At 45.3% G+C, this 27,774-nt stretch overlaps 1 protein-coding gene across 1 annotated transcript; it reads right to left on the minus strand.

The window, feature by feature from the left end:
• Positions 1–432: 432 nt before the first annotated feature.
• OLFM4 (olfactomedin 4) lies at positions 433–23,709 on the minus strand. The gene is made up of 5 exons (XM_005903835.3): positions 23,378–23,709; positions 17,339–17,491; positions 11,139–11,351; positions 9,790–9,940; positions 433–1,235 (listed from the first exon to the last, which is right to left on the minus strand). The coding sequence occupies exons 1-5, from the start codon at positions 23,678–23,680 to the stop codon at positions 433–435; spliced, it is 1,623 nt and encodes a 540-aa protein (XP_005903897.3). The 5' UTR covers positions 23,681–23,709.
• Between the last annotated feature and the right edge of the window lie 4,065 nt (positions 23,710–27,774).

Here is a 27,774-nt window from a genome sequence, read left to right on the forward strand (position 1 = left end):
CATTCTGAAGGAGATCAGCCCTGGGATTTCTTTGGAAGGAATGATGCTAAAGCTGAAACTCCAGTACTTTGGCCACCTCATGCGAAGAGTTGACTCATTGGAAAAGACTCTGATGCTGGGAGGGATTGGGGGCAGGAGGAGAAGGGGACGACAGAGGATGAGATGGCTGGATGGCATCACTGATTCGATGGACATGAGTCTGAGTGAACTCCGGGAGTTTGTGATGGACAGGGAGGCCTGGTGTGCTGCGATTCATGGGGTTGCGAAGAGTTGGACACGACTGAGCGACTGAACTGAACTGAAGCACATGTACTTTTGGATCTTGAGCCCTGCCCCGTCTCTCCTCCCCACTCCCAGCCCCTAAATAAGTGGAGAAGACCACATTTTTTTTCAGTAAAAATTTTATTTCCTTCCACCCTAACACATGAAAGTTTACTGGGGTATCTGCCGGAAGACAAGATCATAATTCAGAAGGTAACCGTCATTATAGACGAAAAGTTTCTGTTCAAAAGGGTGATAGTTAATACTTTGCACAGTCTCTTGCATCTTCTGCATTACAATGTTAAGTTTGCCCTCTTTCCCTGTGTTGGTGTCATAGTAGTAGAAAATTTCTTCTATTCTGGTGTTCAGAGTGCGAGTGGCATATAGAACCCCGCACACCATGAACGTGTTTGTGACAGATGGTTTATACTGCTTGGTATGCCAAGTGTTTAGCACCCCAAGTGTGGTGTCATTGAGTTTACTAATCACGATGTTACCAGTGCTGGCTTCAGTTGCATAAATCACCCACAATCCATTCTCATCCACAGCAAAGTCCATATCTTGCCAACCAACATTAGCGTACGAAAAGCGGTTATTATAGGCAGCATTAGGGAGAGTTTGGGACAAATCAACTTTGTTGGTGGTCAGGTTAATTTTGGCCATGTTCTGGCTGTTGTACCAATTGACATACATGTTGTTCTTATAAACTACTGTGCCACTGCCTTGGCCATAGGAGATTTGATTCTGTCGGGCATTTGTATACAACAGCAAATCATCCTTTGTATTGTAGAGTCTATAATATCGCAAAGTTCTCCCATCTGTATCCAAAGGTGCCACCCAGTACAGCCCATTGCCTGGATCCTGGGGAGAGTAATCCCGACCCCAGGCACCATACTTATAGCTAAACCCTAGCCAGTTGAGCTGAACTATAATTGGTTTGCTGATATTCGCCACACCGCCGTGCGCACAGCTCCCTAGAGGAACAAAACAAATAAAAGGACATTCTTAGAGAAAATGCATGACAAGATACAAACAGTTTAATATTCTAAGAACCAAAGGAATCCATAAACATTTTTTCTTGTCAACACCATGGTTCTGATGGAGAAAAAGCAAAAGCTACCCTTGGCCTTGGTCTCAATGCAAACATGTTATCAGTTCTAGAGAGAACTGTCTCCTGTATACATGGATGGGCCTTTAATCTGAAAAATGGGTATAGAGGAACTGTGAACAACCATTTTAAAAAGTTTAAAAAAGGAAGACTTGGTGAATTTAATGTATTTTCTTCTATGAGAATGCATTTCAGCAATATTGTTTTATTTCATTTTCCTTATAGAGAAATCAAGAAAGCAAGACCACAGGAGAACGCCTTCCTATTGCCATAAAGCCATACTCACGGTGGTGCTCTTCACCAGGGCCGGGAGAATTGGGATGAAGAAGTCAATCCTGGGCAAGTCTTTCTTCCCTTCCCTTCCCTCTGCCCTTCCCTGGGGCCCAAGGGCATGTCCACACCAGGTACCAATGCTGCCCATGTTACCCTCAGGAGAGGAAGTTTCTACTATGGCATTTTAAAGATACAGAAAGACGGTCCTTGTCCATCCCAAACTCCCTAACTATCCCTTCTCCCCAGCAACGATTAGTTTGTTATCTAAGTCTGTGAGTCTCTGTTTTGTAACAAGTTCATCTGTATCATTTCTTTCTTAGATTCCATATATAAGGCATGCCATATAATATTTCTCCTTCTCTGTCTGACTTACTTGACTCGGTATGACAAGGTACACACTGCTATATTTAAAGTGGATAACCAACAAGGACATACTGTATAGCACATGGAACTCTGTTCAGTGTTATGTGGCAGCCTGGATGGGAGGGGACTTTGGGGGAAAATGGGTACATGTGTATGTATGGCTGAGTCCCTTCACTGTTCGCCTGAAACAATCACAATGTTGTGAATCGGCTCAATACAAAATAAAAAATGTTAAAAAAAAAAAAAAAAGAAAAGAAAGAAGGCCCTCGATGGACCTCTAAGAGGTCCTCTAATGGTGGGATTTCAGCTTTGAAAAGTCACAGAAGGTATTTTAGGGCAGCATTGCCTGTTCTGTGCCCAAAGCGTGGATGACGTGGTGACCATCTCGCTGCAGAGTGCCAAGGTGGGCCTGTGGCTCGTAAGCCATAGCCTGCTGTGCCGCAGAATGACAGGCCAGCACGTCATGGTTCCCAGGCTGACGCCGTCATTGTCGCAATGTGTACAATCAAGTGGGACCAGACTCACCGGTCCACTGGATCTACATTCCCGGAAACACCCGGGTGAATGACTCCGGCTGGGCCTTCTGGCCCTTTGCAGAGTCCTCCCTCTGAAATGCCTGCCAACCCAGACATTTATGAGCTATAAAAAAATAGAATAAAAATCCTCCAGTATTTTTATAATAGCTATCTAAAGATTTGAACAGACAGTTTCTGGAATCTTAATAAATACCCTTAAAAAGCTGGCCAGAAATTTTATTGGAATTACAGAAGAAAGTCAATTCCAAGTACATTGGAGGTCATTTTCCCTCATCCTGCTGCCTAGAGCAGAGCGGGTGAGGGAGGAGGGGACAGAACCTGGCGGTGAATGCGTGGAGGGACTCAGGGAGCCACGGAGGGCACATGAGGTGAGCTCAAGCCAGAATCAGAGCTCCAAAGAACTGCCCGATATTAACACTGCGGGGAGCAAGAGGGTGCAAAGCATTCGCCTCTGAGTCTCTACCTCTGATGGCTACAGAAAGACCCATTTCTTTCCTTGTTAAATGCCTCTCCTCTCTCCCCTCCTCATTCAAGGACTGTTCAGAGGTGAAACCATTACTAGAAATCTTGCTTTTATTTTTCCAATCTGCTGGGGCTTTTTGGTCCCAGAATTAAATATGTGCTCCTTAAATGCTCTCATAAATCCGCAGTTGGTGGGAAAGCCAGCCAACCATACAACAGGTAGAGAAATGAAACTGCTCTGTACTCAACCTCAAATAATTTTGCATATCATTAAGCAGAACACAGTCGCGGGTTTATTTTAATAATGCATGCACCATTTCATAAATAAAAAAGCAACGCATGTTCAGCCAAGAGACTGCTCTCCACTAAAGAAATAATAAATAAAATTATAAAGTATTATTTCCTCTTCTAAAAGTGATCTCTCAGATGAATGCTTGTTTGCTTTTGTTTATGAAACAATGCATGAATTATTAAAATAAAGTTAGCGGTGTGTTCAGTTTAATGATAACAAAAACTGTTTGAGTTTCTATATGCTACTAACCAGATATTCTGGTTAAAATATCTTCCTGAGAACTTATTTGTTCAACGACATTTCACCCTGAGGAAATGATAGAAAGTCACTTTTTTCTTGTAGGTTAGAAGACTTAGGCATTGTTTGCTTAATTGAATCTTGCCCTCCTGGAAAAGAAATATCCCAAACCAACAGCAACAAAATATTCAAGGAAAACTTATGTGCTGTCACATAGTCAAGCATTTTATCATGGATTAAAGATAATAAACTATTCTGTCCTAGAGGGAGAAATCCTTAGATATGAAGGATCCAAAATAAACTTCCCTTAAAAATTACTACTACTACTACTAATAATAATAATAACATTTATTATTTCACAAGTTGACCAAGAGATTAAAATTGTACCTCTTATAAAAATTCCAAAAGACACATGTACCCCAGTGTTCACTGCAGCATTACTTACAATATCTGAACATGGAAGCAACCTAAATGTCCATCAACAGATAAATGGATGAAGAAGATTTGGTATGTATATACAATGGAATTTTACTCAGCCATAAAAAGGAAAGATTGGGTCATTTATAGAGATGTGAATGGACCTAGAGTCTGTCATACAGAGTGAAGTAAGTCAGAAAGAGAAAAACAAATATTGCATATCAACACATATGTGTGGAACCTTAAAAAAAAAGGTACAGACGAACCTATTTGCAGGGCAGGAACAGAGATGCAGATGCAGAGAATGGGCGTGTGGACACGGGGGAGAGAGGGAGGGTGAGACGAATTGGGAGCTTGGGCTTGACATACATCCACAACCGTGTGTAAACTAGATAGCCAGTGCCGATCTGCTGCATAGCACTGGGAGCTCTGCTTTGTGCTCTGCGGTACCTAGAGAGGTAGGGTGGGGCTGGGGTGGGAGGGAGGGTCGAAAGGGAGGGGCTATCTGTGGACACAGAGCTGATTCCCTTCTTTGTACAGCAGAAACTAATGCAATACAGTAAAGCAATTATACTCCAATTAAAAAATAAAATTGTACCTGGTATGAAATTTGAATCTCTTTCCCTCACCCCACAATCGTTCCTGAACACTCTCATGTCCTTTCTGTTATCCTCCTTTTATCTTCTAACTCCTGTGAACTGTTTTTATAGCCCTGGCTCCCAACAAAGGAAGAGGAAGTAAGACTAGAACAAAGTATTGCTGTCAGTGCTAGGATGTGGCCACAACAGTGACAGGCCAGTGACAAGGCTACAGCAGGCTTCCTCAGCTCCCGGCTGCAGACTGTCCTAGAAACAAGGATGGAACGGACAGGCAGCCTGGTGCCACTGCCGGCACAGAGCCTTGCATCCCCGTCTCATCTAGCCCAGCGAGAGAGCCCATCCCCTACCCCGTCTGAGCCTCTCTCCACCCTGCCTTGTCTCATACCCCTTCCCAGCCCCTTCCTGCATCTCAAGGACTTGAGATACCCCATGCCTTTCCTTCTTTATCCCCAGTTTTTCCTGCCACTGGAACAATAACCCACTGCCCAACCATGACTCAAGAGTTGTGAAAGATCGACGAATCCTTTTGCATTTTCTGATGGAAGAGGACACACCACAGAACTGAGAACAAAAGTACCCTTTCAGCTACTCCACAAGCAAGAAAGCCAAGATAATTTGGTGTTAATCAGGTTAGTGAGCTGTTGGAACTTTCTTAGCACCCCAGGAAGCACAGGTGCAACCTCTCTCTCCATTTGAGCATCTGTGGAAGGCAGCCTGGTACACTGAAAACATTGCCAGACAGGTTCCAATTCCAATCCTGCCCCAACACTAGTGAGCTGAGTATCCTTGAGTGGCTTGCCCAACCTTCTGAGTGTCAGCTTCCTTGTGTTAGAGGAAAAAATAATAATACCTACTCTGTAGAACTGTTAAGAGTACAGAAGACAGGTACATTTAACTCAATAAATGATCAGCATTATAATCACATCATGTTACAACTGAAGGTTTACATTAAATAGTGGTTTCTGGAGGTTTATGGACCCATCCTGGTAGCCAAGTGCCCAGAACAGTACCAACCACACCGTGGCACTAAATTATGGAATGAAAAACTGTTTAGACATCCCAAACTCACCTTTGTTGTCATGGTTATCATTTTAGTTACTAAGTTGTGTCCTTAGCTTTAATTATAAAAACACTAGCTCTTTACCCGAGAACATATCTGAATGCTTCCAAGAGCCTGGTATTCACTGCACAGAACATAATGCAAGGAACTCTCCATACCAGATAGCCTTATTTGGCAATCTCTTGTTCGTCATGGAGGTTATTAGATATTGCCATGGTTTTCTGAAAATATCCTGGGGGCCACAAGGTAAAACTTTAAAATACTCTAACTTGGCTTTTTTTTTTTAAAGTCTCATGGTTAGCAGCACTTTAAAAAAAAACAAAACAAAACTAAAGATTATATACCAGCAGAGGAAATGTGGGGCTTCCCCAATGCCTCAGTGGGTAAAGAATCTGCCTGCAATGCAGGAGCTGCGGGAGCTGCGGGTTCAATCCCTGGGTCAAGAAGATCCCCTGGAAGAGGAAACAGCAAACCCCTCCAGTATCCTTGCCTGGAAAAATCCCATGGACGGAGGAGCCTGGTGGGCTACAGTCCATGGGGTCAGAAAGAGTCGGACACGACTGAGCACACTCAACAAGAGGAAATTTAATCTTGGATCCACCAATGCTCCCTCTCACCTGGGCAACTGAACTTGGAGCAAAGATGAGAATACAATTGACTTGTGAGACTCAGGCAATCAAAATGGCCATAATCATAAAATAATTAAGATGAAATGGACTTGGAATTGTTGGATATATGCTCCCCAACGCTCAGCTCTTCCCTAGGTGCGGGATTTTGGCCAATCAGCCTACATCTTTCGTGGGTCATTTACTGTACACCTACTATGTGCCAGCACACACCCTTGCACCTCCACCTATAACAGTGACAATTCTAGGCATTCACATCCCATTTTCCTATCTACAGTCCTTCAGATTCAGGGAGAAGAACAGAGAGAAACCGAAGTCGGTTGTTTTTAGGGAAAACAGTTAATGAGCATCAGGCCAATTATCTTAGATTAGGAAGTTCTACGAAATGAAGCAGAAAAGGACGCCATTTGTGGCATAAAGTATCTATAAAGCACATTTTATCGAACCCTAACACTATGTACTGGTTCTCAGATCAAGCTGACCATGGGGGTAGCAAACGGCAGCTGCCTGCAGGGGCCAAGTCTTTCTTTCTTTTTTTTTTTTCTTCTCTGCAACTCTGCAGTGAAGAAAAGCAAACAGGCCAGATTTTAAAGTCCCATAATAGTGAGTAACTTTAATTAAAGTCTCCACAGGCTCACAATGCGGTGGTGCCTGGGGATTTTCCAATCCTGCATTATCAACCAGTCCAAATAGAAAGAGAGCGAGTGAAAGAAATTGATTTCAAAACATGACAAAAAGTCAGTTTAATATAAACATCATAAATATAATATGAACAGAGCTGGAGGAGGGCCAAGCGGCCTGGCAGGGATCCAGCTGCAGCCAAGGTTGTGGGAAAGTGAGAGGGAGTTTGCGACCAATCTGTTTAAACAACACAGCTGGGCCGGGCTGGCTCACAAAAGCCTAAGTGTTGAGGACCTGGGGGAAAGTTCTAGAAAAAAAAAAAGCTAACGAAAATAGGAAAACAGACTGACCATTTCTTTCTTCCTTAGATCCTAAGCAGTGTGCTTTCTCCCCCACCAGCAGCCTGGAGGTGCTGACGCCTGAGGTCCCCAGATGATAGGCAGGAAGGGGTCTGGCACCTCAGCGTCAGCTCCCTGCCGCCTGCGTGACCCCAGGAAAACCTGCACCCTCTCCACCACGCCCCCTCCTCTGAGACATGGCAGCCCCGAACCTTCTTTCCTGCCCTAAACTGTTTTCATTCCAAGGGATGCATAGAAAACTGCCTGGAAAGTTATTCCATGAGGACAGTTTGCTGAGGTTTAAAAAGAGACGGGACTTCCCTGCTGGTCCAGTGGTTAAAAATCCAACTGCCAAGACAGGGAACAGGGGCTCGATCCCACATGGCACCGGGCAACGAAGCCTGCGGGCCGCAGTCACTAAAGCCTGTGCACCTAGAACCGGTTCTCTGCGCCTGGAGAAGCCACGGCGATCAGAAGCCGGCGCACCGCGGCTAGAGAGTGCGCCCGCCCACCGCGGCCACAGAAAGGCTCGCCCAGCAGCGAAGACCCGGTGCAGCCAAAAATAATACATAAACAAGCGGATGAAAATCAATTCTTTCAAAAAATAAAAAAAGAGAAAGAAGGGGAAAGGAAGGGACAGATGAAGGGAGGAAAGAAAGACACGCTCAGGTAGTATCGAGAGAGGGGTCACTGTTTGACTCCTGCCCTCGGGGAGCGAGCGCTTAGGGGCCCCATAGACCGAGCTCTCATTTCCTGCTGCTGCTAAGTCGCTTCAGTCGTGTCCGACTCTATGCGACCCCATAGACGGCAGCCCACCAGGTTCCCCCGTCCCTGGGATTCTCCAGGCAAGAACACTGGAGTGGGTTGCCATTTCCTTCTCCAGTGCATGAAAGTGAAAAGTGAAAAGTGAAGTCGCGCAGTCGGGTCCGACTCTTTGCGACCCCATGGACTGCAGCCTACCAGGCTCCTCCGACCATGGGATTTTCCAGGCAAGAGTACTGGAGTGGGGTGCCATTGCCTTCTCTGTCTCATTCCCTAGCCTAGTTTATTACAGAGGACAAGACCTCCTCTTCGGGTCATACTGTGACAGAGTCTCAACCGCAGAGGAAGGAAAAATAGGCCGCTGAACAACACCAAGAGGATTATAACAATGGCAGTATTTAATTAAAGCCTTAAAGAAATCCGTGACAGTGACAAGGACCCAGAAATGCATGGCCTGAAAGGAAGCAGCTTGTGAGAATAGGAGTGAATGAGAATCACAAGAGCTGTATGATTTGATGAACGGATACGGTCCCCATCAAGGCTGAGATGCTCAGGACTTGGAGAGAGAGCGTCCCTGTGACCCTGGCTCCAGGGCTGGACACTACAGCTTTAGTTCACCTGGAGCGATGTGCTGAGAGGCACACGGATCTAGCTCTGCTTTTGTTTGCAGCGAGGTGTTCACTTTAAGTATCCGAATTAATTTGCAACGACAATCGCCAGTGCATAAATGTCAGTCACAGAGCTGTGAGCTTGTCAAAAATCATTTTGTGAATCGTCACTGCAACCCTGCAAGGTTCCTAGGACTGTTCTTCCATTTACCAAGGAGGAGATTAAGGCTTTTTGCCATGGCTATGTAGCTGGGAAGCTCAGGCCTTTGGCATCCCAATGCCGAGCTCCTGATCCCTACACTCCACCACCCCATTCAAGAAGGCAGTTCAGTTACAGGCACGCATCTCGATGCTACACCTAACCCCCTTCAAGGATGATTCCTGAGAGAGGGACACACCATTCCTGCCCTCCAAGAATTCGCAGTCTAAGGAAGATGGTAGGACACGCCTACATGGCACTGGACTGGTGTAGGTCCAGTTTATGCTTAGTCATGTCTGACTGTTTACAACTCTTTGGGCAGTAGCCTGCCAGGCTCCTCTATTCATAAAATATTTCAGAGTAATATTTCAGAGGAAAATATTTCCAGTAAAACTGGAGTAAGTTGCCACTTCCTCCTCTAGGGCATCTTCCTGACCCAGGGATCAGACCTACATCTTCTGTGTCTCCTGCGTTGCAGGCGGATTCTTGACCCATGAAGCCACTGGGCCATCCATTACATCCTCACTGAGGCCTAGGACATGCTACATAGCATGGGAATTTAATGGGAGCAGGAAGGAGAAATAAAGAGGTGGAAGAAGACAGGGAAGTTGGGGGAGATGGAAAAGAGGCAAGGAGGATGCTAGGCACGACCTGGCTCATCAGATAAATGAGCCAACCAGCCCCTAGAATCCCCAGGACAACAGAGGTGATGCCATGAAGATTGCAGAAGCTTTCACCTGGCCCCCGCTAACCAGTCCATCACCATAGACATTCTCCCCGTTAGCAAATGCAAAAAGGTTATGTGCAATTTGTGGATTTTGTTTTAAATCAACTCATCATCTGCGCTTCTCCTCTGTGCACCCCAGAATGTGATTGTGCGTAGAATGGGTAGATGAGATTTAAAAGCACAGGAGAATAAACTCAGACCTGCAAAAATCCCATCCTCCCTTCACCTCCACCATCCCAGAGCCCTTCCCCACCTCAGCTTCAGCTCTTCCAGAGCCTGGGAAAGACGGCGCACCCTTACCTGGAGCAGGGGGCGGGGGGGTACTTTCGACCTTAGAGGCCTCACATTCCTTGAGCCTGTTCTTCAGAGCCAGGACTTGTCGGCGAATGGCAAGGACGTTGTTTTTGTCCAGCGTCTCAAGTTGCTCCACCAGGAGAGTCATATTCCTGATCTAAGAAAATCAAAATTCAGAGTGATTTTCTGTTATCATGCAACTTCTTTCATAAACATTCCAGGGCTGAATTTGTCACTTAGAGAAAGGTTGCTGGAGAATACACCCGAGATTCTTCTGAACGGTTTCATTTGGAAGAATACATTTCATGGTTTAGTGTGAATGCCTGTCGGATTGCAAGCCGATGTGTGTGACAAGAAGAAAATGGCAAAGATTTTAAAAGCTGTAATGACAGAAAACAGGTTCCATCGAAGCATCCCCAAATGTCCATTAAAGTTCATCTCTGACAACCTTCCCCTGTAAACTCGTGTTTACTCATGCCATATTATAATTAAGTTCCTAATGAATAGTAAGGGCCAGAGAAAGCCTGAATCCTAAAATACAGAACTGGAATTCTCAATGATAGTCCATGTCATGACTGTGCTAGGATACTCCTTGTTGATATAAATTATCCAAGCCTAATATTAATGGGATGATCTTTATTCACAGAGCTTAAAAGCCTTCAGAAAAACATATTTACAAGAAACTCCTTTAAAGAGACTTGCCAGTATGTGGAGAAGCGTTCCAAGAGGGATTAAAGATTATATGCTCATTGGAAAGGAGAAACGGACCTAGCACATCCAAAATCAGGTAAATCGTGACTTTCAAGTCCCATGAAGATAAATCCAGAATGAAGAAGACCCCCTGATCTAGCTTGGCCTTGGAGTTGTTCACACTTATATATCATCTTCTTTCTGGAGATATTGAAAGTCATTTGGCTCTGGAGTGGGACTCTGACCATTAGACAGCTACTCCTCAGTTAGTATGTTCCCCATGTATGTAATTTACTATTCAAAGCCAGGCATCCATCTAAAGTGGAACACGGGATGTGCCAGGTGGTCATGAACAAGTATAGGATTAGACATCAGAAGAAAAAGATTCCTCTCCTGACCCTAGCACTTGCTCACCAAAGAGTGGAAGTGTTAGTCGCTCAGTCGTGTCCAATTCTTTGCAACCCCATGGACTGTAGCCTACCTGGCTCCTCTGTCTATGAGATTCTCCAGGCACGAACACTGGAGTGGGAAGCCATTCCCTTCTCCAGGGGATCTGCCCAACCCAGGGATCAAACCTGGGTCTCCTGCATTGCAGGCGGATTCTTACTGTCTGGGTCACCAGAGAAAGAGACTTTGTCACTAATACGCAAACAGTGATTTCATACCTCCACTTCCAACTGGTCAATGATCACTGTGCTTCCGGAAAAGCCGACCTTCAGCCGCTTGATCAGTTTCTCCATCTCCTTCACTTCCATCTTGATCAACTCAAAGTCCAGCTCAGTGTAAGAAATGGAATCTTTTTCCATGATCGATACTCGGACAGTTAGGTTTAAGAGTTTCTCTTCATACTTGCTGATTAATTGGACATACTCCTTTACCTGAAGGGCAAACAGCTCAAGTCAATTCTCAGGGAGATGTCACGCAGCCTTCCTCCACTACCAACTCCTCAGGGACTATTTGATCGCGGTCAATCTTTTTTAAGTAAAGCGAAGTATCAAAAATATAGTTAACTAGATATTTTTAAAAATCAATCCAAGTACAGACTAAAAAGAACTTATTGTTACGATGGGGAAGGAGGTGGCTTTTACACTTGCCTAGACTAAAAATAATTGTGCTTCAGATCATCATTTGCAACTACAGTTTAATCTCCACTTTAATGTTTGAGAAGATATTATCTCTCCAAACTACAGTGGCTTGAATCAGGCTTTGGCTCACCCTCTTCCACTCAACACACATGCTCTAAATCAGGGTTTCTCAACCTCAGCACTATTGACATTTGGGGCTAGATCATTCTTTCTTGTGTATTGTAGGATATTTAACAGCATTCCTAGCCTCTAAGTGCAAATAGTGCCCACGCACCCACCCCAGCTATGACAACCAAAAATGTCACAGATATTGCTAGATGTTCCCCAGGTGCAAAACCACCCCCACCCCCCCACAACCACCACCTTCTCTCCATTTAGAACCACCGCTTTATTTTCTAGAAGAGGGAGACATGCTCTAAGAAGAATTCCCTCTTTGATTACCATATGCAATGAGTTTTGAATCCCTCTGCCTTCTACGGAGTGCCATAAAGACTCAACCTACAAAGTATGGTTTTCTCTGGAGTGTCTGGGAGTGGGGTTTGCTGGATCATATGGGAGCTCTTTCTTTTAGTTTTTTAAGGAATCTCCATACTGTTTTCCATAGTGGTTGTACCAATTTGCATTTCCATCAGCAGTATAGGAGGTTTCCTTTTTCTCCACACCCTGTTCAGCATTTGTTATTTGTAGACTTTTTGAGGATGGCCATTCTGGCGGATGTGAGGTGACGCCTCCTTGGAGCTTTGATATGCGTTTCTCTAATAATTAGTGAAGTTGTCATCTTTTCATGTGCTTTTTTGTCATCTGTATGTCTTTGGAGAAATGTCTATTTAGTAACCAACAAGGACCTACCATATAACACAGAAAACTATACTCAGTTTGAAATAACCTATAAGGGGAAAGAATCTGAAAAAAAATGGATACATATGTATGTATAACTGAATCACTTTGCTGTGTACTTGAAACTAACAACACTGGAAATCAACAATACTTCAATTTTAAAAAAGAGACCGAACTTACTCCTCAATATGTGAGATATGTGCTACTATACAGTATACATTTCATTAACTGCATCCACATATTTATTCCAGGTTTTTTCCAAGACCTGATTATTGCAATCAGACCTTTAAATTACACATTTGTTGCATACATTTGAATGTCTGATCATTAAGCTAAAATACTTCCAAAAATTCCCATGGTGGCTTAGTGTATAATTGGAATCTCCAAATGGATATTTCAATAAACACAGTTGGTGGTTCTTTCAGTATCTGATCTCTAAAAGAAATGCCATGGCTTTTTTAAGGACCTGCTCATTAAAAGTTGCCAGTTTTTACACTCTTTTAAAAATTTGAAAAGAAGTGATGCTTTTCCCTCCAAACTGTGCTAATGTCAAGTAGCTGATCCACAGGGCCTGGATGAAGTCAGAGCCAGATGTCAGCTTCTAATCCTTCTAATACCAAAGGCAGCCCTAACTTCTGACATTTTAGCCCTTCCACTTAACCCCACTGTACAAATTAGAGTAGACGCATAGGCCATGGACCTAAAGGCCTAGGGCTGCAGGCAAAGAGGATTTTAATGAAAGTTGAAAACACAGCCCTTGGCACTGCTAGTATATCTCCTCAGGCAACGGATGCTCATTGCCATCAGAAGAGGCTGATACGGCTGGTGACATTTTGGTGGATAAGGAGGTTAAAAAAAAACAAAAACATATATATATATAAACCTAGCAAGTCTCACTCAAAAGCACAAACGTAGATATAAGGTAGCCAGGTTTCAACTTCTCCAAAAATCAGGCATAAGAAAAAAAATCAGGCTGTGAGAAAAACAATAATAATAATGAAGTGCCAACCCACGGCAGAAATGGAAGTTCGCAAAATGAATATTCTTGTTGGCATTTGGCCTTGCCAGCTCTTGGAACAAATGAAACACCCTCAGCTTTCCTGGAACATTTTGGTGGCATATCACAGCTGTTGTTCTATAAAAATGAGTGATTCAACTGTCATTTCTGCTAAATGAAATGTGGCTCTCCCAGATTCGCCCTGCACACCAAGGCCGATCCTGACGTTTGCTGCCTTGGAGTGCATGTGCTGGGTCTGCCCTGCTTCTGCCACAGAGTGAAGGGTGTCGAAAGGTCTGTTTGGGGAAAATCTTGAGGTTCTCTCAACTAACATTTCAAGAATAGCTCCAGGATGTTCAGGAAAATTGGAATCATCCACGGAGTTACAGAAGGTGGGAGAGAATTTGAGAATGGGCCAGAAAGACTTCATGGTGTGCACTGTAGTCATGTAAAGAGATTGTAAGTCTGAACCCTTTGCACGTACGGATCTCTAGTGTTGAGATGGAACGGACAATTCTGGAAACATCCCAGCTCTCTGTGGAAGGTGCAGCCTCAGCAGAGGCAGCCCAGCTTGCTCAGGGTCATCTACCCCTAAGGAGACACCTCCCTGTGTCAACATTGTTACTGCAGAGCTCCCCCTCACTACAAATTTGAGCTTCAGATGACTCATCTATGCTTGCCTTCAAACCCTCAGCCCTTCATGCAGAGTTTTTCGTTCTTCTATTTGTTACACACATATCATTACTGGATTCTCAGGATCAGACTCTACAGAATAACAACCATTGGGGGCTGGCTGTTGTTCTCTACATCGCGGTCTTGCAGTAGGTAAGAATGCAGCCCAACTGGCTATTAGACTAAAGAATTATCTGGCTCGCATTTCTGCCAGTTCCTCAAAACCTGTGATCATCACCATAGCCAGATTATTCAAAACGAGTAAATGCACTTTGCCACATACTGTCATTTTAATATATTTTTAACAACAAGATTAATTCAGTGTGAATTGATCATCAAGACATATGAAGCACTGTGGAGCGAGACCCACCTAAGCACAAATCAGGCTTCTGTACTTCATGGGCAAATCACTTAATTTCTCCAAGCCTCCATTTCCTCCTATAAACTGGGGATAATGGTATCACACTTACACAATGATTGCAAACACTAGAGATAATGTATATTAAGTGCCTGGTATAGTGGGTGCCCTATAAATTACAGCAATTATTAGAGAGACAGTGACTTAAGGCTTTTTTTTCAATCTGACCTTTTAATTTATTATATTTCACTGCACAAAACATTGCTCAATCGATGTTGTTTGTTTATGGGTTGCCTAAATGTCTCCCCGGCTGCCTCAACCCTCTCATGCATGAGAGACTATTAGCAAAAGTGTCATATTTAATAACTTGCCCCAGAGACCATAACCCTCTCGAGAAAAAAATTCTGAGCCGCCTTTTGTGCTGTCTCCTTCCTAAGTACAGTCACAAGGGGACATCTCAGAAACCACAGCATAGTATCAAACGCTTTCAGCATCTTATGTGGGGGCCATCCCTGTCTTCTCTGTGTCCTGACAGATAATGAATCAACATCTGGCAGTCCAAATCCTTTTCTACCGGCCTGCTCGAATGGGCATTCCCCCAGGCCTCCAGACAAACAGGGATTTCCAAGGCAACCTAAGGACAGCTATAATAATTCACCTGGAACTCAAAAGCCCTCAGCTGAAGAGCTAACTTTGGATGGAAAGCATTATTGACCTGCTGCATCTTTTCTTATGTATCCTGTGCTTAGTCGCTCAGTCATGTCCAACTCCTGACCACATGAACTGTAGCCTGCCAGGCTCCTCTGTCCATGGGATTCTCCAGGAGAGAATACTGGAGCGGGTTGCCATTTCCTCCTCCAGGGGATCTTCCTAATCCAGGGGATCTTTGAATCAGTGTCTCTTGCATCTCCTGCATTGGCAGGTGGCTGCTTTACCACTGAGCCAGCAGGAAAGCACGTGTCTCTTCTTAGAGGATGGTAACAGCATGGCCGAGAGGAAAAACAAACGGACTGATTCCAAGACCCAGATTCCTGATTTGGCTTAGCCGGCCAAGAGACCTTTACATTTATGCCTCCGTATGGACCTCAGTTGACCCATCCCTACCATGGCGGAAAGAACACTGGCCTACCTGCCTTAAAGGGTTTATTGAGTGTAGAACTGGAAACATTCAGAAAAAGCACAGAGGGAAGTTGTTCATGTTACTGCTGTCATCCTTAGCTGGCACACCCTGAATCCATTATGTAAATCTTAGGAGGCAGGTCAATTCCTTTCCTAGGCCTCAGTCGAGAATCTTTTTTAGGACCAGCTCCTGACCCTTTCAGAACTGAAAGTTTCTTCATCTTCTCTATACTTCTTCCCCGTCAATTATTAGCAAGGCAGATGCTTCCTGCCCCCCTCACAGGATTAGGATTATACATCCCAGATTCACAAACCTCTCCCTGGAGCAGCCTGGGGTTTCAAACTGCCCTTCACATCCCTGCCAGCCAAGAAGACATGCAAATCAGTAGCTCCCACTATTTCAAAGCAAATGACTCTAACTGCAAAGATCCTTACCTAGGATTTTCCTCCACTTGTTATGTTTTTATGCATAACTTCTTATCTGTACTTGATTATGCTGGAATAAGACTATGAATATTAATGATTGGAATTTATAATTTAGTGCTGTGCCTTTTCTGCTGATTAATTCAAGGACATTTTATTTCCTAAGAAGCTAGGCTCCTGGAGTCGTCAAACACATTTTCCTGGACACTCATTTAAACTCAGAATATTTATCTACCAATTCAGGTTGAAAGCAGGGGCTCAGCCTCATTGGAATTTTTGTCTTAAAAGATAACTAGGCTGGATGTTGAGGTAGCTGAGCTGAAATTTCTTGGGAAAACTTATTCCAATCTTCCAGGAAATCCAGAGCTCCTTGTAAGTTAATGGAGTGGTATTATTAATAAATAATGCATCGTGTGATGAAAGCCTAGGGTGGACTTCACCTGTGCAGAAAGCAGGAGGCTTTCTATCTGATTTTGACTTGGCTAAAAAGGTTAAAGGGGTCAAAGCTGGAATGCCAAGTTCATTGTTCCAACCAGCTCGGAGAAGGGCTAATTCAGGGATATGATGTCCTCGGGCTGGAGAAAGCAGTAACCAGGGGTTCGGGAGGTTTCAACCAAGGCTGAGTGACCTGCTAGATTCAAATTCCCAGGGAAGTCTTCAATTTGGGGTTAATGCGAGATGCATCTGATATAAGGTCCCTGCTGAGACAACAGAGGCTAACTCCAAGAAAGAGAGAGAGGCAGAGATGGAAGAGAGTGAACTGACTAAACAGGAGGAACGGAGGAAAAGAAGGGAGAGTGGGGAAGGTGAGAGGGAGATTCGGGGGAGGGGAGGAGGAGAAAGAAGGAGCGAGAGCATGCAAGAGAAGACCCAAAAGAGGGAAAAACGGAAACAAAACGAAAAAGAAGAGGAAAGAAAGGACTGAGGCAAGAGGGGAAATAATGGAATAGGAAGAGGATGAGAAAAACGCAAGGACAGGAAGACAGAACCTAAGGACAGAGGAGAGGAAAGAAAAGAAGGCAAAGCTGGAAGAACACCAAAGAAGAAGACCCAAGGGAAGAGGAAACCACAAAACCAAAAAAAGCGTTCAGGGTTGAAATGTACAGGCTTCCTTCCAGCTTCCTGGAAGGACAGTGAAGAGAGCTTACCCTGTGGGGCGAATCATCTCCACCCCGTCTTTGTCCTCTGCGCACACCCCTCCTGCTATAGGGAACTCCATAGCTTACTGCAAAGCGAACGCTAACACATCCATTACATGCAGATGTGCTCCTTGATAGAGTGAAGAAAGGCTGCTTACACAGTCCTGAAGAAAAGCCATGTTGTCTGTGCGTGACAAGACCTTGTTGGGAGAGGCAAAAAGAGTAAAATGCTTACTTTAGAAAGCTCTGTCTCAAACTTCTTGGAGATAGTCTGAGCTGTGATTTCCAGGCGTTCCACTCTCAGCACAGGAAAGGTGTTGTCCGGCAGGATAACGGAGCACTGGCAGACCCCACGGTCATCTCTGTTGCCGGTGAAGTTGGAAAATGACTGCGAATAAAAGTAAGTTCAACATCAGAGATAAGCTGGGCAACGAGCTTTTTGGCAAGGGGAATGACAGAAATTGACTTGTCAAAAGAGTGCTCCAGTTCAGTTCAGTAGCTCAGTCATGTCCGACTCTTTGCGACCCCATGGACTGCAGCACGCCAGGCCTCCCTGTCCATCACCAACTCCCGGAGTTCACCCAAACTCCTGTCCATTGAGTCGGTGATGCCATCCAACAGTCTCATCCTCTGTCATCCCCTTCTCTTAGAGGCAAGCAAATGGAACCCAATACATAAATGAACGGAATCACAAAAACACCCAAAGCTGCCGCCACGTCTCACAGGCACAACTCAGTGGTCAGCCACCTCTCCACCTGTTAAGCAAACCATATAGTTCACCTTTCCAGAAGAGTCTTAAAGGAAATGATTGCTGTCCCCATGTAAGGAAAAAAAATTAAAGTGATGAGAGTCCTGCTAACTGCTAAGTCACTTCAGTCGTGTCCGACTCTGTGTGACCCCATAGACGGCAGCCCACCAGGCTCCTCTGTCCCTGGGATTCTCCAGGCAAGAACACTGGAGTGGGTTGCCATTTCCTTCTCCAATGCATGAAAGTGAAAAGTGAAAGGGAAGTTGCTCAGTCGTGTCTGACTCAGCAACCCCATGGACTGCAGCCTACCAGGCTCCTCCGTCCATGCAATTTTCAAGGCAGGAGTACTGGAGTTGGGTGCCATTGCCTCTCCGGATGAGAGTCCTAAGATTGAATTTTAATTCTACCATTTACTGGATCTGAATTCTCTTCAAGTCTTGGTTTCTTCATCTGTCAAACAGAGAAAATCTACTTCACAGGGTTGTCCCCAAGAGGAACCAAGTAATGTAAACCAAGTCCCTGGTACATGGTAGGTGATCAGTAAATCTCACTATAATTTTCCTTCTGCTTACTCCTTTTCTTTCCTACACCTCTGTGCCAGTCCCAACTCATTGCCTTCCAGCAGAATGAGGAAAACATCAAAGATATGGGTTACAGTAAAGTTGTACAGTGCAAATTCACATTCTCTCTTCACCTGGGAAAATATATAATTAATATCCTTCAAAATGGCAACAAACGAGCCATTTGTCACAAACTGAACAATGTAGTAGTCTGAAGGTTTTGTACAAATTTTTTTAAAGTTTTCCAGCTTACCACTTGCAGAAAAGTCATTTTAAAATATTTGATGTTTCTTTAATATATTCAGGCTCACACTTTGGTGCCAATGCATATTTTAAAATGACAGGTTTGAAAGATCCTGTTTTTTCTTTTGTCCCCTTTGAACTTCCCCAAGGGGATCCCGGCACAATTAACATTTTTTTTATTACTCCAATTGCTTTGCAGAATAACTCTTGGCAGCCCACTGACTGTGCCTTTCAATGATCTTCTCTGATGGCAAGCCCAAAGCTCACCTGTAGCACATCAGCCCGAAGGGTCTCTTTCTGACACACCAAGAGCAAAGGGATGGTTTTCAGAATTTGAAGAGATGCAGGCTACACTTCTCAAAGTTTCAGAGGTCAGCCGGCTGTTGATGAGGTTGTGTGCTCTGTGATTTAATGTCTACCAACTTCCCTAATTCCTAAACAAGCTGAACCCGGATGCTTGTATAATCAAGATCTAGTCCACCAGAGACCCCTGGACCAATTAATTCAAGCTTTTGAAGCTAAATTGTTTCGTGTGTGTGTGTTGTCGTTTCCATCATGTCCGACTGTTTGTGACCCTATGGACCATAACCCACCAGGTTCCTCTGTCCATGGGAATCTCCAGGCAAGAATACATGCACTCCTCCAGGGGATCTTCCTGACCCAGGGATCAAACCTGCATCTCTTATGTCTCCTACAATGGCAGGCAGATTCTTTAACACTAGCGCCATGTGGGAAGCCCAAATTGCTTGTTATTTTAATCTAATCTTCTTTTAAGATGAGCAAATTTTATATGAGTGAAAGTCATTCAGTCATGTCCAACTCTGCAACCCCATGGACTCTAGCCAGGCAGGCTCCTCTGTCCATGAAGTTCTCCAGGCAAGAATACTGGAATGGGTAGCCATTCCCAGGGGATCTTCCTGACCCAGGGATTGAACCCAGATCTCCCAAATTGCATGCAGATTCTTTACCAGCTGAGCCACCAGGGAAGCCCAAGAATAAGGGAGTGGGCAGCCTATCCCTTCTCCAGTGGATCTTCCCAACCCAGGTTTCAAACCAGGGTCTCCTGCATTGCAGGCAGACCTCTTTACCAGCTGAGCTACCAGGGAAGACAAATATATATATTTATTTTTACCCAAAACAGTGTATGGCATGTTAATCCTTAACATTGACCTCAACTTGTTTTGCCAGTCACACCCCACACCTGCAAACCTTGGGGAGTTAGAGGAAGAACAAACAGGTTTGTGCTGAACACCGGGGCTGGGAGGAAGGAAAGGGAAGGGTCTTTACCAGGGACGAATAAGGACTAGACAGGTCATGCCAGGAGCCTGTTAGAGAGGCCAGCCTTCTTGGGAACCGGCTTTATCACTCACATGGAAGGTGGAAAGCCTCCAGTTAAGGGTGCCAAGGTTTTTACAGGAGGAACCGTGTATTATAGACCTTTGAAGAAATAGCTTATTCTAACAACTGTCTACCAAAAGAAAGGTCTCGCATTGCATTTTGACAAAGGGAGGTCAATTAGCTGCACAAGACAGGGCTGGGCCATTCTGAGAGTTCTTGAAAAAGCTCTGTCAACTCCCAAAACAGCAGAGATCATCAAGCAGTTTCTAGACAATCCACTAGAAACCACCAGCTCACAACTTTTCGTCCTGAAGTTCACCTGAAAGGCAGGCAAATAATTATGAGCCCTGCTGACAGCCATTGCCCTGTCCTGTATTGAACATCTCTGTCCTCGCGCTGTGCACTCCCCAGCTCCCATCCTGTTTATCATCAGCCCAGGGTGCTCAACTGACATCACAATGGTCCATAAGTTTGATCAGTGTTTCCCATTAGAGATATTTCTGTTCCTTGCATTCAGAGATGATAAAACTAATGGTGATGGGTCTTCCTCTGTGGCAGATGCTTAATCTCTATGTGAGTATAATGTGGGGGATGGGCAGCAAAAATAAGTGCATGTCCCATTGGCCTTTGGAAGGGTACGAGATCCACCCTGTGGACCCCACAGACACCTTACACCGATCAATTCTCACTCAAGCTGTGTTCAATTCACATTACCAGCATCTACAATTTTCCAGGCTCTGACTAAAGGAGACAAAGACCCAATTCCTGCCCAGTGAATCAGGCCCACTGTCATTATGAAAGCCTTCATGTCTTTTTTCTCAATAAGTCCCTCTGTCTGATGACAAAAGCAACCAGCTCGTGGTTCTGACTGCCTGTTGCTGTGTGGGGTGAAGCGTGGAGCCTTACCTTGTCTGGGAAACGAGGGCCATGATAGCACCCCCACCCCCGCTTTGGAGGGTGCCATCTGAGGCATCTGAAGTGCCCTGAGCATGCCAGCAGAAGGTGAGGTGCACATTTGTGATTTCAGGCTGCAATTGGCTCTAATTAGCAGCCAAGTCTAAGTGCCTGTAAGGATTCAAGGCATAAAATAATGGTACTCAACATTTTCAAAGTACAGAAAATGATACGTTTGGAACTTGCTCAATGACAGTTATAAAGGGGTTTTCTACCACTTTCCAAAGAGCTCATCAAACTGACAGCCAGCCCTAGAAAACTGGGTTTATAGTGGAAGTGACACCTAGTCTGCTCTAAAAAAAGAAGTTGGAGTCGTGATACTAACTCACCAGAGGCAGATAAGTAAACCAGGAAGGAAATTAAAGCCTCTAGGTATAATTTAACTACCATTCATTAGCTACTTTTAAATATTTATCTCCTTACCAAACAACAGACACTTTGGATTTCTCTATTTCTTGACTTATATTTTCTTTTCTAGTATTTTAGGTGATCATCTTACCCAAAAGCTGGTTTCTAATTGGTGATCAAACTCTGACCTCACTTTTAAAGAAAATGCTAACCGGGTCTTGTTGTCCCCAGAAATCATTTAGTATCATGGAGTAAAATGATGTGTCTTCTGGCTACAAAGAAGCTGGGTGCATATTCATGGTTCTCAAACCACTCTCTTTAAAATGAGCACTTTTCATCTATACTCTCTTAGAATGAAAGCTGCATGGAGACAGACGGTGGAAAGCATGAGCAGCTAGGGGTTTCCCAGGTGGCTCAGTGGGTAATGAATCTGCCTGCAACCTATGAGACATGGAGATATGGGTTCGATTCCTTGGTTGGGAAGATCCCCTGGAAAAGGGCATGGCAATCCAGTATTCTTGCCTGGAAAATACCATGGACAGAGGAGCCTGGCAGACTACAGTCCACAGATCACAGAGTCAGACACAGCTGAAGTGACTGAGCACTGAGCATATGAACAGCTAAGTTTGAGCTGTATCAGTGGCTGCTTTAGTGACTTTAAGCCAATAACGTTATCTCACTAAGCCTCAGTTTTCACATCTCTATAATGGGACCATAAATTTTACTTACTTAACTCTGTGGATTAAATAATATATATTATATACTTGATGTAGTCATGGCATTTATAAAAGTCATTCAGAGAACATTATTGCTGTCTTTTCTATCGAGCCCTATGCAAACCATTTGATAACTGCCTTGAGGTTATCAAATGGTTTTCATTGCCTTGAGGTTCTGGTGGTGAAGTGGAAACAAACAAAAGCCTTTTCCTCCTTTTGTCCTATTGGCCCTTCCAGTCCAATGATCACATAAGCAGCCACCTGAAATGTGGGTAAAGATCATAGAAATACAGAGGACAGAAATCACACCTTAGCACAGAAAGCCTAGTTGTTACAGAGTAGGACTCCTACAGAAATATCCAGAGCTGATGTGGGCAGAGGTGGAGGGTGCTTCCTGCGCCCAACCTCTCACCCCTCCAGGTCTCTTCCTACTCCCTCAAAAGAGATCCGTCCCCTAAACTAAGGTCACTGTATGTCCCAGTGACGTGGGCCAGCTGCTGTGCTTCCTCAGTCGTGTCCAACTCTTCACGATCCCATGGACTATAGCCCACCAGGCTCCTCTGTCCATGGAATTCTCTAGGCAAGAATACTGGAGTGGGTTGCCATTTCCTTCTCCGGGGGATCTTCCCAACCCAGGGATCGAACCCAGGTCTCCTGTGTCTTCTGTATTGAGGGCGGATTCTTTACCTGCTGAGCCATTGCACCAGACCCTTTCTAGCCCTTGCTTGCTTTTCCTGTTTGCCTTGTTGTTTTGCTCCTGCTATTGTCATTTTGAGCTGGAAATGACTCTTCAGATTCCTTATAAGAAAGATTGAAAAGAGTTAACGCTCCTCCAGGGAAATACCACGTGTAACAGCACTTTTCCCAAAGACCAGGGTCTCCTCCTCCTACTCCGTCACCCATCTCCCTTGCAAACAAGGCTCAGAGTCACTTTCAGGGCTCCAACAGAAGCATCGAGGGTCTCCGATGGCAGCAAATCAGCAAGACAAAATTCTCTGGAGCTTCTCCTGGCAGGGCTCATCCCGTTACCATTCGTATCTGGGTTAGAACCCAGGCAACTTCATTTTTTTAAGTCTCTCTCCACTCCGCCCCAATTCTAAAGTACAGTCAGGTTGGAGAACCTCTTGAAAGCTTAGATTTCGTTCTCTAAAGCCCCCAGCTGGAGAACCAAAATGCTGTCTCTCTTGCTAACAATTTAATTATTTTACCCAGGGTTTTAAGTCATTTTCAAGGCACCTGCAGTTAACAAAGGGAGTCGTAAATCTTTTAGAGTGTTCAGGACTACCCATCCGTGAAATTATATTCAGGTCTCCAAAAAGCCAAAGAAAGGGACAGAACGCAGTTCTTAGACTCTGGGGCCTCCTTACCTGGGACTTGGAGCTGGAGGTGGACCAGGCAGAGTCAGTAGGGGAGCCGGAGCTGAAGTCGGAGGTGGGGAAGGAGTCGGGGGTGGGGAAGGAGGGGAAGGTGGTGGTGACTCCCCAAACACTCATGACAGCTGAGTGGAGGAGGCCCAGGAGGCCCAACAGGCAGGGGAAGCCCGGCTTCATCTTGTGCTCTAGGCTGAAGTCACTGAGTTTTGCAGGAGCCCCCGGGCTTCTTAAAGGACCCGGTGGGGATTCCCCCCCAGGCCAGTTTACGGGCAAAGAGGAAGCTGCCAGAGAACACATGACCACCCAGGAAGGTGAGGACACCCAGGATCCTGAGTCATCTGCCCACCGGGTCCTGGGCCCCACTCTGCCTGCTGCCCTTAGATCTGAGTATCACCTGCCAAACATTAACTCAAATGAGCTTGTTGAAGCCCAGTATCTGGTTTCTGACTTGACACTCCCTTGAAACAGATGCGGTGAAAGTAGTCTTTGTGGATGAAACAGAGGTTGGGAGTGCCGGGAAAGAAAAGCAAGCCTCAGCACTGTTCCCAGAAGCCGCCACTGCTGGCCCCCTGAACCTCCCCTATCGTTGTCCCGAATGCTGCCTTCCATGGGCAGTCGGGCAACTCCATCTAGAGACCGTGACTCTCTCCAGGGATTCCGTCTTCACTGGTGACTGCCCAGGCTGTCTCCGACCTCAACCCTGCAGGGTATGCACCTAAACAGAACATCTCAGCAGCCCCAGACACCTGCAGTGCATCCACCCTGGAAAACCCAGTCAAGACTTTGTGCGCTCAAGCCCTTGCCCCTGCGAGCTTGACAGAGCAGAAAGGACCCAGGCAGGAGACTGCCCCACACCCGGTCCAGAGGCCCATGTCGGACACTTTCTTTCTCCAGAAGGTTCTCTCTTGAACCCCTTATCTCAGACACTGTTGTGATCCGGGTGGGCATTCAAGAGCTCCAGGTGTATTCATGAAACTGAGAAATAGGGGTGGTCTTCAGGCCCCATGTGCAGAGGCCCCAGAGGATGAGATGACTGGACGGCATCACCGATGCAATGGACATGAATTTGGGCAAACTCCGGGAGTTGGTGAGGGACAGGGAGGCCTGGCGTGCTGCCGTCCAGAGGGTCGCAAAGCATGGAAGTGACTGGGTAGCTGAACAGCAGTCAGGCCCCAAGTGCACCTCTCCACCATCTCACACACCCCTGTGACCTCCACCTTCCTTCTGCAGAGGAAGCAAGTGTGTTGGCCTGAATGATAAAAACTAGCTCTCTCTCTCCTTAGTCAGTGACCTTAGGCAAATCCCTGAGCCTCCTAGTGTTAGAACAATTCCTAAGTCATTAGAATTTAATGAAACATTGTATAAGAAGTTGCTTCTAAGCTTTGAAAGTGTTAGTCTCTCTGTTGAGATCAACTGCAACCTCATAGACTAGCCTACGAGGCTCCTTTGTCCATGGAACTCTCCAGGCAGGAATACTGGTGTGGGTTGCCATTCCTTTCTCCAGGGGATCTTCCCGACCCAGGAATTGAACCGGGGTCTCCTGCGTTGCAGGCACATTCTATACCATCTGAGCCACTCACATTTTTTGTGTGCTTTTTTTGGTTTTATTTTTAATTTCCTAACCTAGCTCAGTATGTAAAGTTGTTGGATTCCAAAACGGAAAGAAGGCCCCTGGCCTGCTCCATCCACACCCCCTCCCTGGAGTGCTTTGGAAGACTGGATCTGAAGGGCGCTTTCACCTCAGGGGCTGCACAAACTCAGAATGAACACCGTGCTCTTGTGAGAAACAGGATCTTAAACTCTTAGCACATTATTCAGAGATGGGGGAGGGGATGAGCAGGAAAAATAAGAATGAATGAATGAATAGAGCATGAGGGAAGGAAAAGAGACAGAGGGAAAGGGTACACTCAAGGTACCCTAAGACCGCACCCCTGGTTGCACGCCCCACGCAAACCCGGGACCCAAAGTGCTAACTAGACACTAACCCACACCAGCCCCCCAGGCTTTAGGGCCCACCCCACTCCCACCATCCAGCCTATCATCGCTGCCTCCCCCGGGAAACACACCTGTCCAGCCACACAGATGCCTTCTGCGGCCAACCTAATACCCACATTCGGGTGGACACAGTGATCAGAGGCAGTTAGAGCAGACCCAGGAAGATCACAAGCATTTTCCCAGAAGCTTTCGGGAAGCAACAGGGTCTGTCTACATGGTCTGCTCCAAGGCAGTCTGCAAAGAAGACTGAGGTCAGGGACAGGGGATCCGTGGCCTGGGTCAGGAGGATGCCCTGGAGAAGGAAATGGCTACCCACTCCAGTGTTCCTGCCTGGAGAACCCCTGGGCAGCAGAGCCTGGATAGCTACAATCCATGGGGTCACAAAGAGTTGGACACGACTGAGCAACTGAGAAACATCCACGGCCAGCTGTTAAGAGATAGGAGGTGGACTTTTTTTTTCTTCCTTATTGAAGTATAGTTGATTTATAATGTATTAGTCTGAGGTGTACAGCAGAGTGGTTCAAATTTTTATATATTTGTGTGTACACGTATGCATGTGTGTATGTATATGTATATTCTTTTTCACTATAGGTTTTTGCAAGATATTATAAAGTTCCCCTTGCTGAATACAGTAGGTTCTTATTGTTTACATATTTTATATAGAGTAGTGTGTATATGTTAATCCAAACTCCTAATTTATAAAATTATGAAGAGTGGTTTGAAGCCCTTACCTCTCATATTCTGCCCTAAGATGGGTTGTCAGATGTAGCAAACAAAAATACAGGACACCCAGTCCAAAATTTCAGGCAAATAACAAATAATATTTTAGGATAAGTCTGTTCCATGTAATAGATTTGGGACAAACATATACTAGAGTGATTATAGATTGCTTCTTTAACATTTGATGTAAATTGGCTGTCCTGTGCTTTGTCTGAGAACCTGACTGCTGAAGGCTGCTGGCTGCACCTGGGCAGCGCCTCCTGGGTAAGGGTGTGAGACTCAAAGCTCACTGTTCTCCATGGGAAGCAGTTCAGCCTTGGCCTCAGCATTACAGCCACTGAGATGTCTGACCCAAAACAAGAAAAGCAGAGGGCATGTGTCAGAGTAGAAATTGGTGCGCTGAGCCTGTTAAGGGAACCACCGACTAAAATTACCTACCCTGGCCAGGCAAGAGAGTAACCACTTGCATGAGTTAACTTCCAACCAGAGGTCCTGGCAAGGAACGCAGAACTAACAAGTTACCACCAACCGGAAGAACTCAGGAAAGGTCGAAAGGAGAGAGGCGACATCAGTCCCTATGTCTTACTAACTTCCGAAATTCCTTCTGGCTGGAATCCATCTTCACTGAGGGATGCACACACCACCAGCAAGGACCCTGAGTCAGAATGACCGGCCAGAGACCACCCAGGCACTAATCCCATCACCATAAAACCTGAGCCAGCCAGCCCCGTAGAAGAGCAGTTCTTCCGGGTCCCCTCGCCCTGCGGCTCTCTACCTGGGCACCTTTTCCCAATAGAGTCTCTTGCTTTGTCACTTACGTGTCTCCTCAGACAATGCCTTTCCAAACATTAGACATGAGCCCACTCTCGGGCCCCAGAAGGCAACAAATCCATGACCCTGAGATGAACACTATGCATATGGAGACAGGGAGGAGAGCTTTTCTCCGTCTCCCATCACAGTTTCCCTCTTCTTCCTGCTTCCCACCAAAGCAAAGGGCAAAATCTCCTTTCATTTGCTAGTAGCCTCTGTCTGTGGCAATAATGAGCTTTCCTTGTTCCTTTTTTCAAGGAGCATATCAGTGCCCTTGTTGAAAAAAAAAAAAGGAAAATCTCATTAACGATGGTAGCCGGTAGTCATGACTACCTTAAGGGCCCTCTATGGCCAATCCTTTTGCAGACCCCCTTCCAGAGGGGTTGCATTCCTGCAGGAATGAGACAGCAATTCTCTACAACCCAAGTGTGCCCTAGATAGGAAAGGCAGCCCCCCACTCTGCCTCTGTGCTCACAAGCTGCTGTGTTCCTGTGTGCCTCTCTAGCTTGCAGATTCTGTGCTTCTTGGTAGCAGCAAAGGCACAAAAGCATTGGTGATGATTCAGTAATGAGATTATTAATAATAAGAGTTTGATCAGTTCCTCTGCAAATACCTTTGTCCTAAGAAACAACAAGCCTCGTGGTTATCAGCGCTGCAAAGCAAACAGTGCATTATTTATAAAAATTTGTTCCGACCCTGGGCTCTCTCTAGAGGAAAAGGTCACTGAAATTCACTTGAGTAACAGTACATTCTTCACTGACAGCTTGAAGCAAAGTTACTGCGTGTGCATTTCATTAGGGGAACTTCCTAAAGCTGTACCACTTGAAAACATTGCAATACACAGGAAAAATACCTGTGGATCTAGA

The sequence above is a fragment of the Bos mutus genome, chromosome 12 (assembly GCF_027580195.1).
Source record: "Bos mutus isolate GX-2022 chromosome 12, NWIPB_WYAK_1.1, whole genome shotgun sequence".
In the NCBI taxonomy this organism is placed as follows: Eukaryota; Metazoa; Chordata; class Mammalia; order Artiodactyla; family Bovidae; genus Bos; species Bos mutus.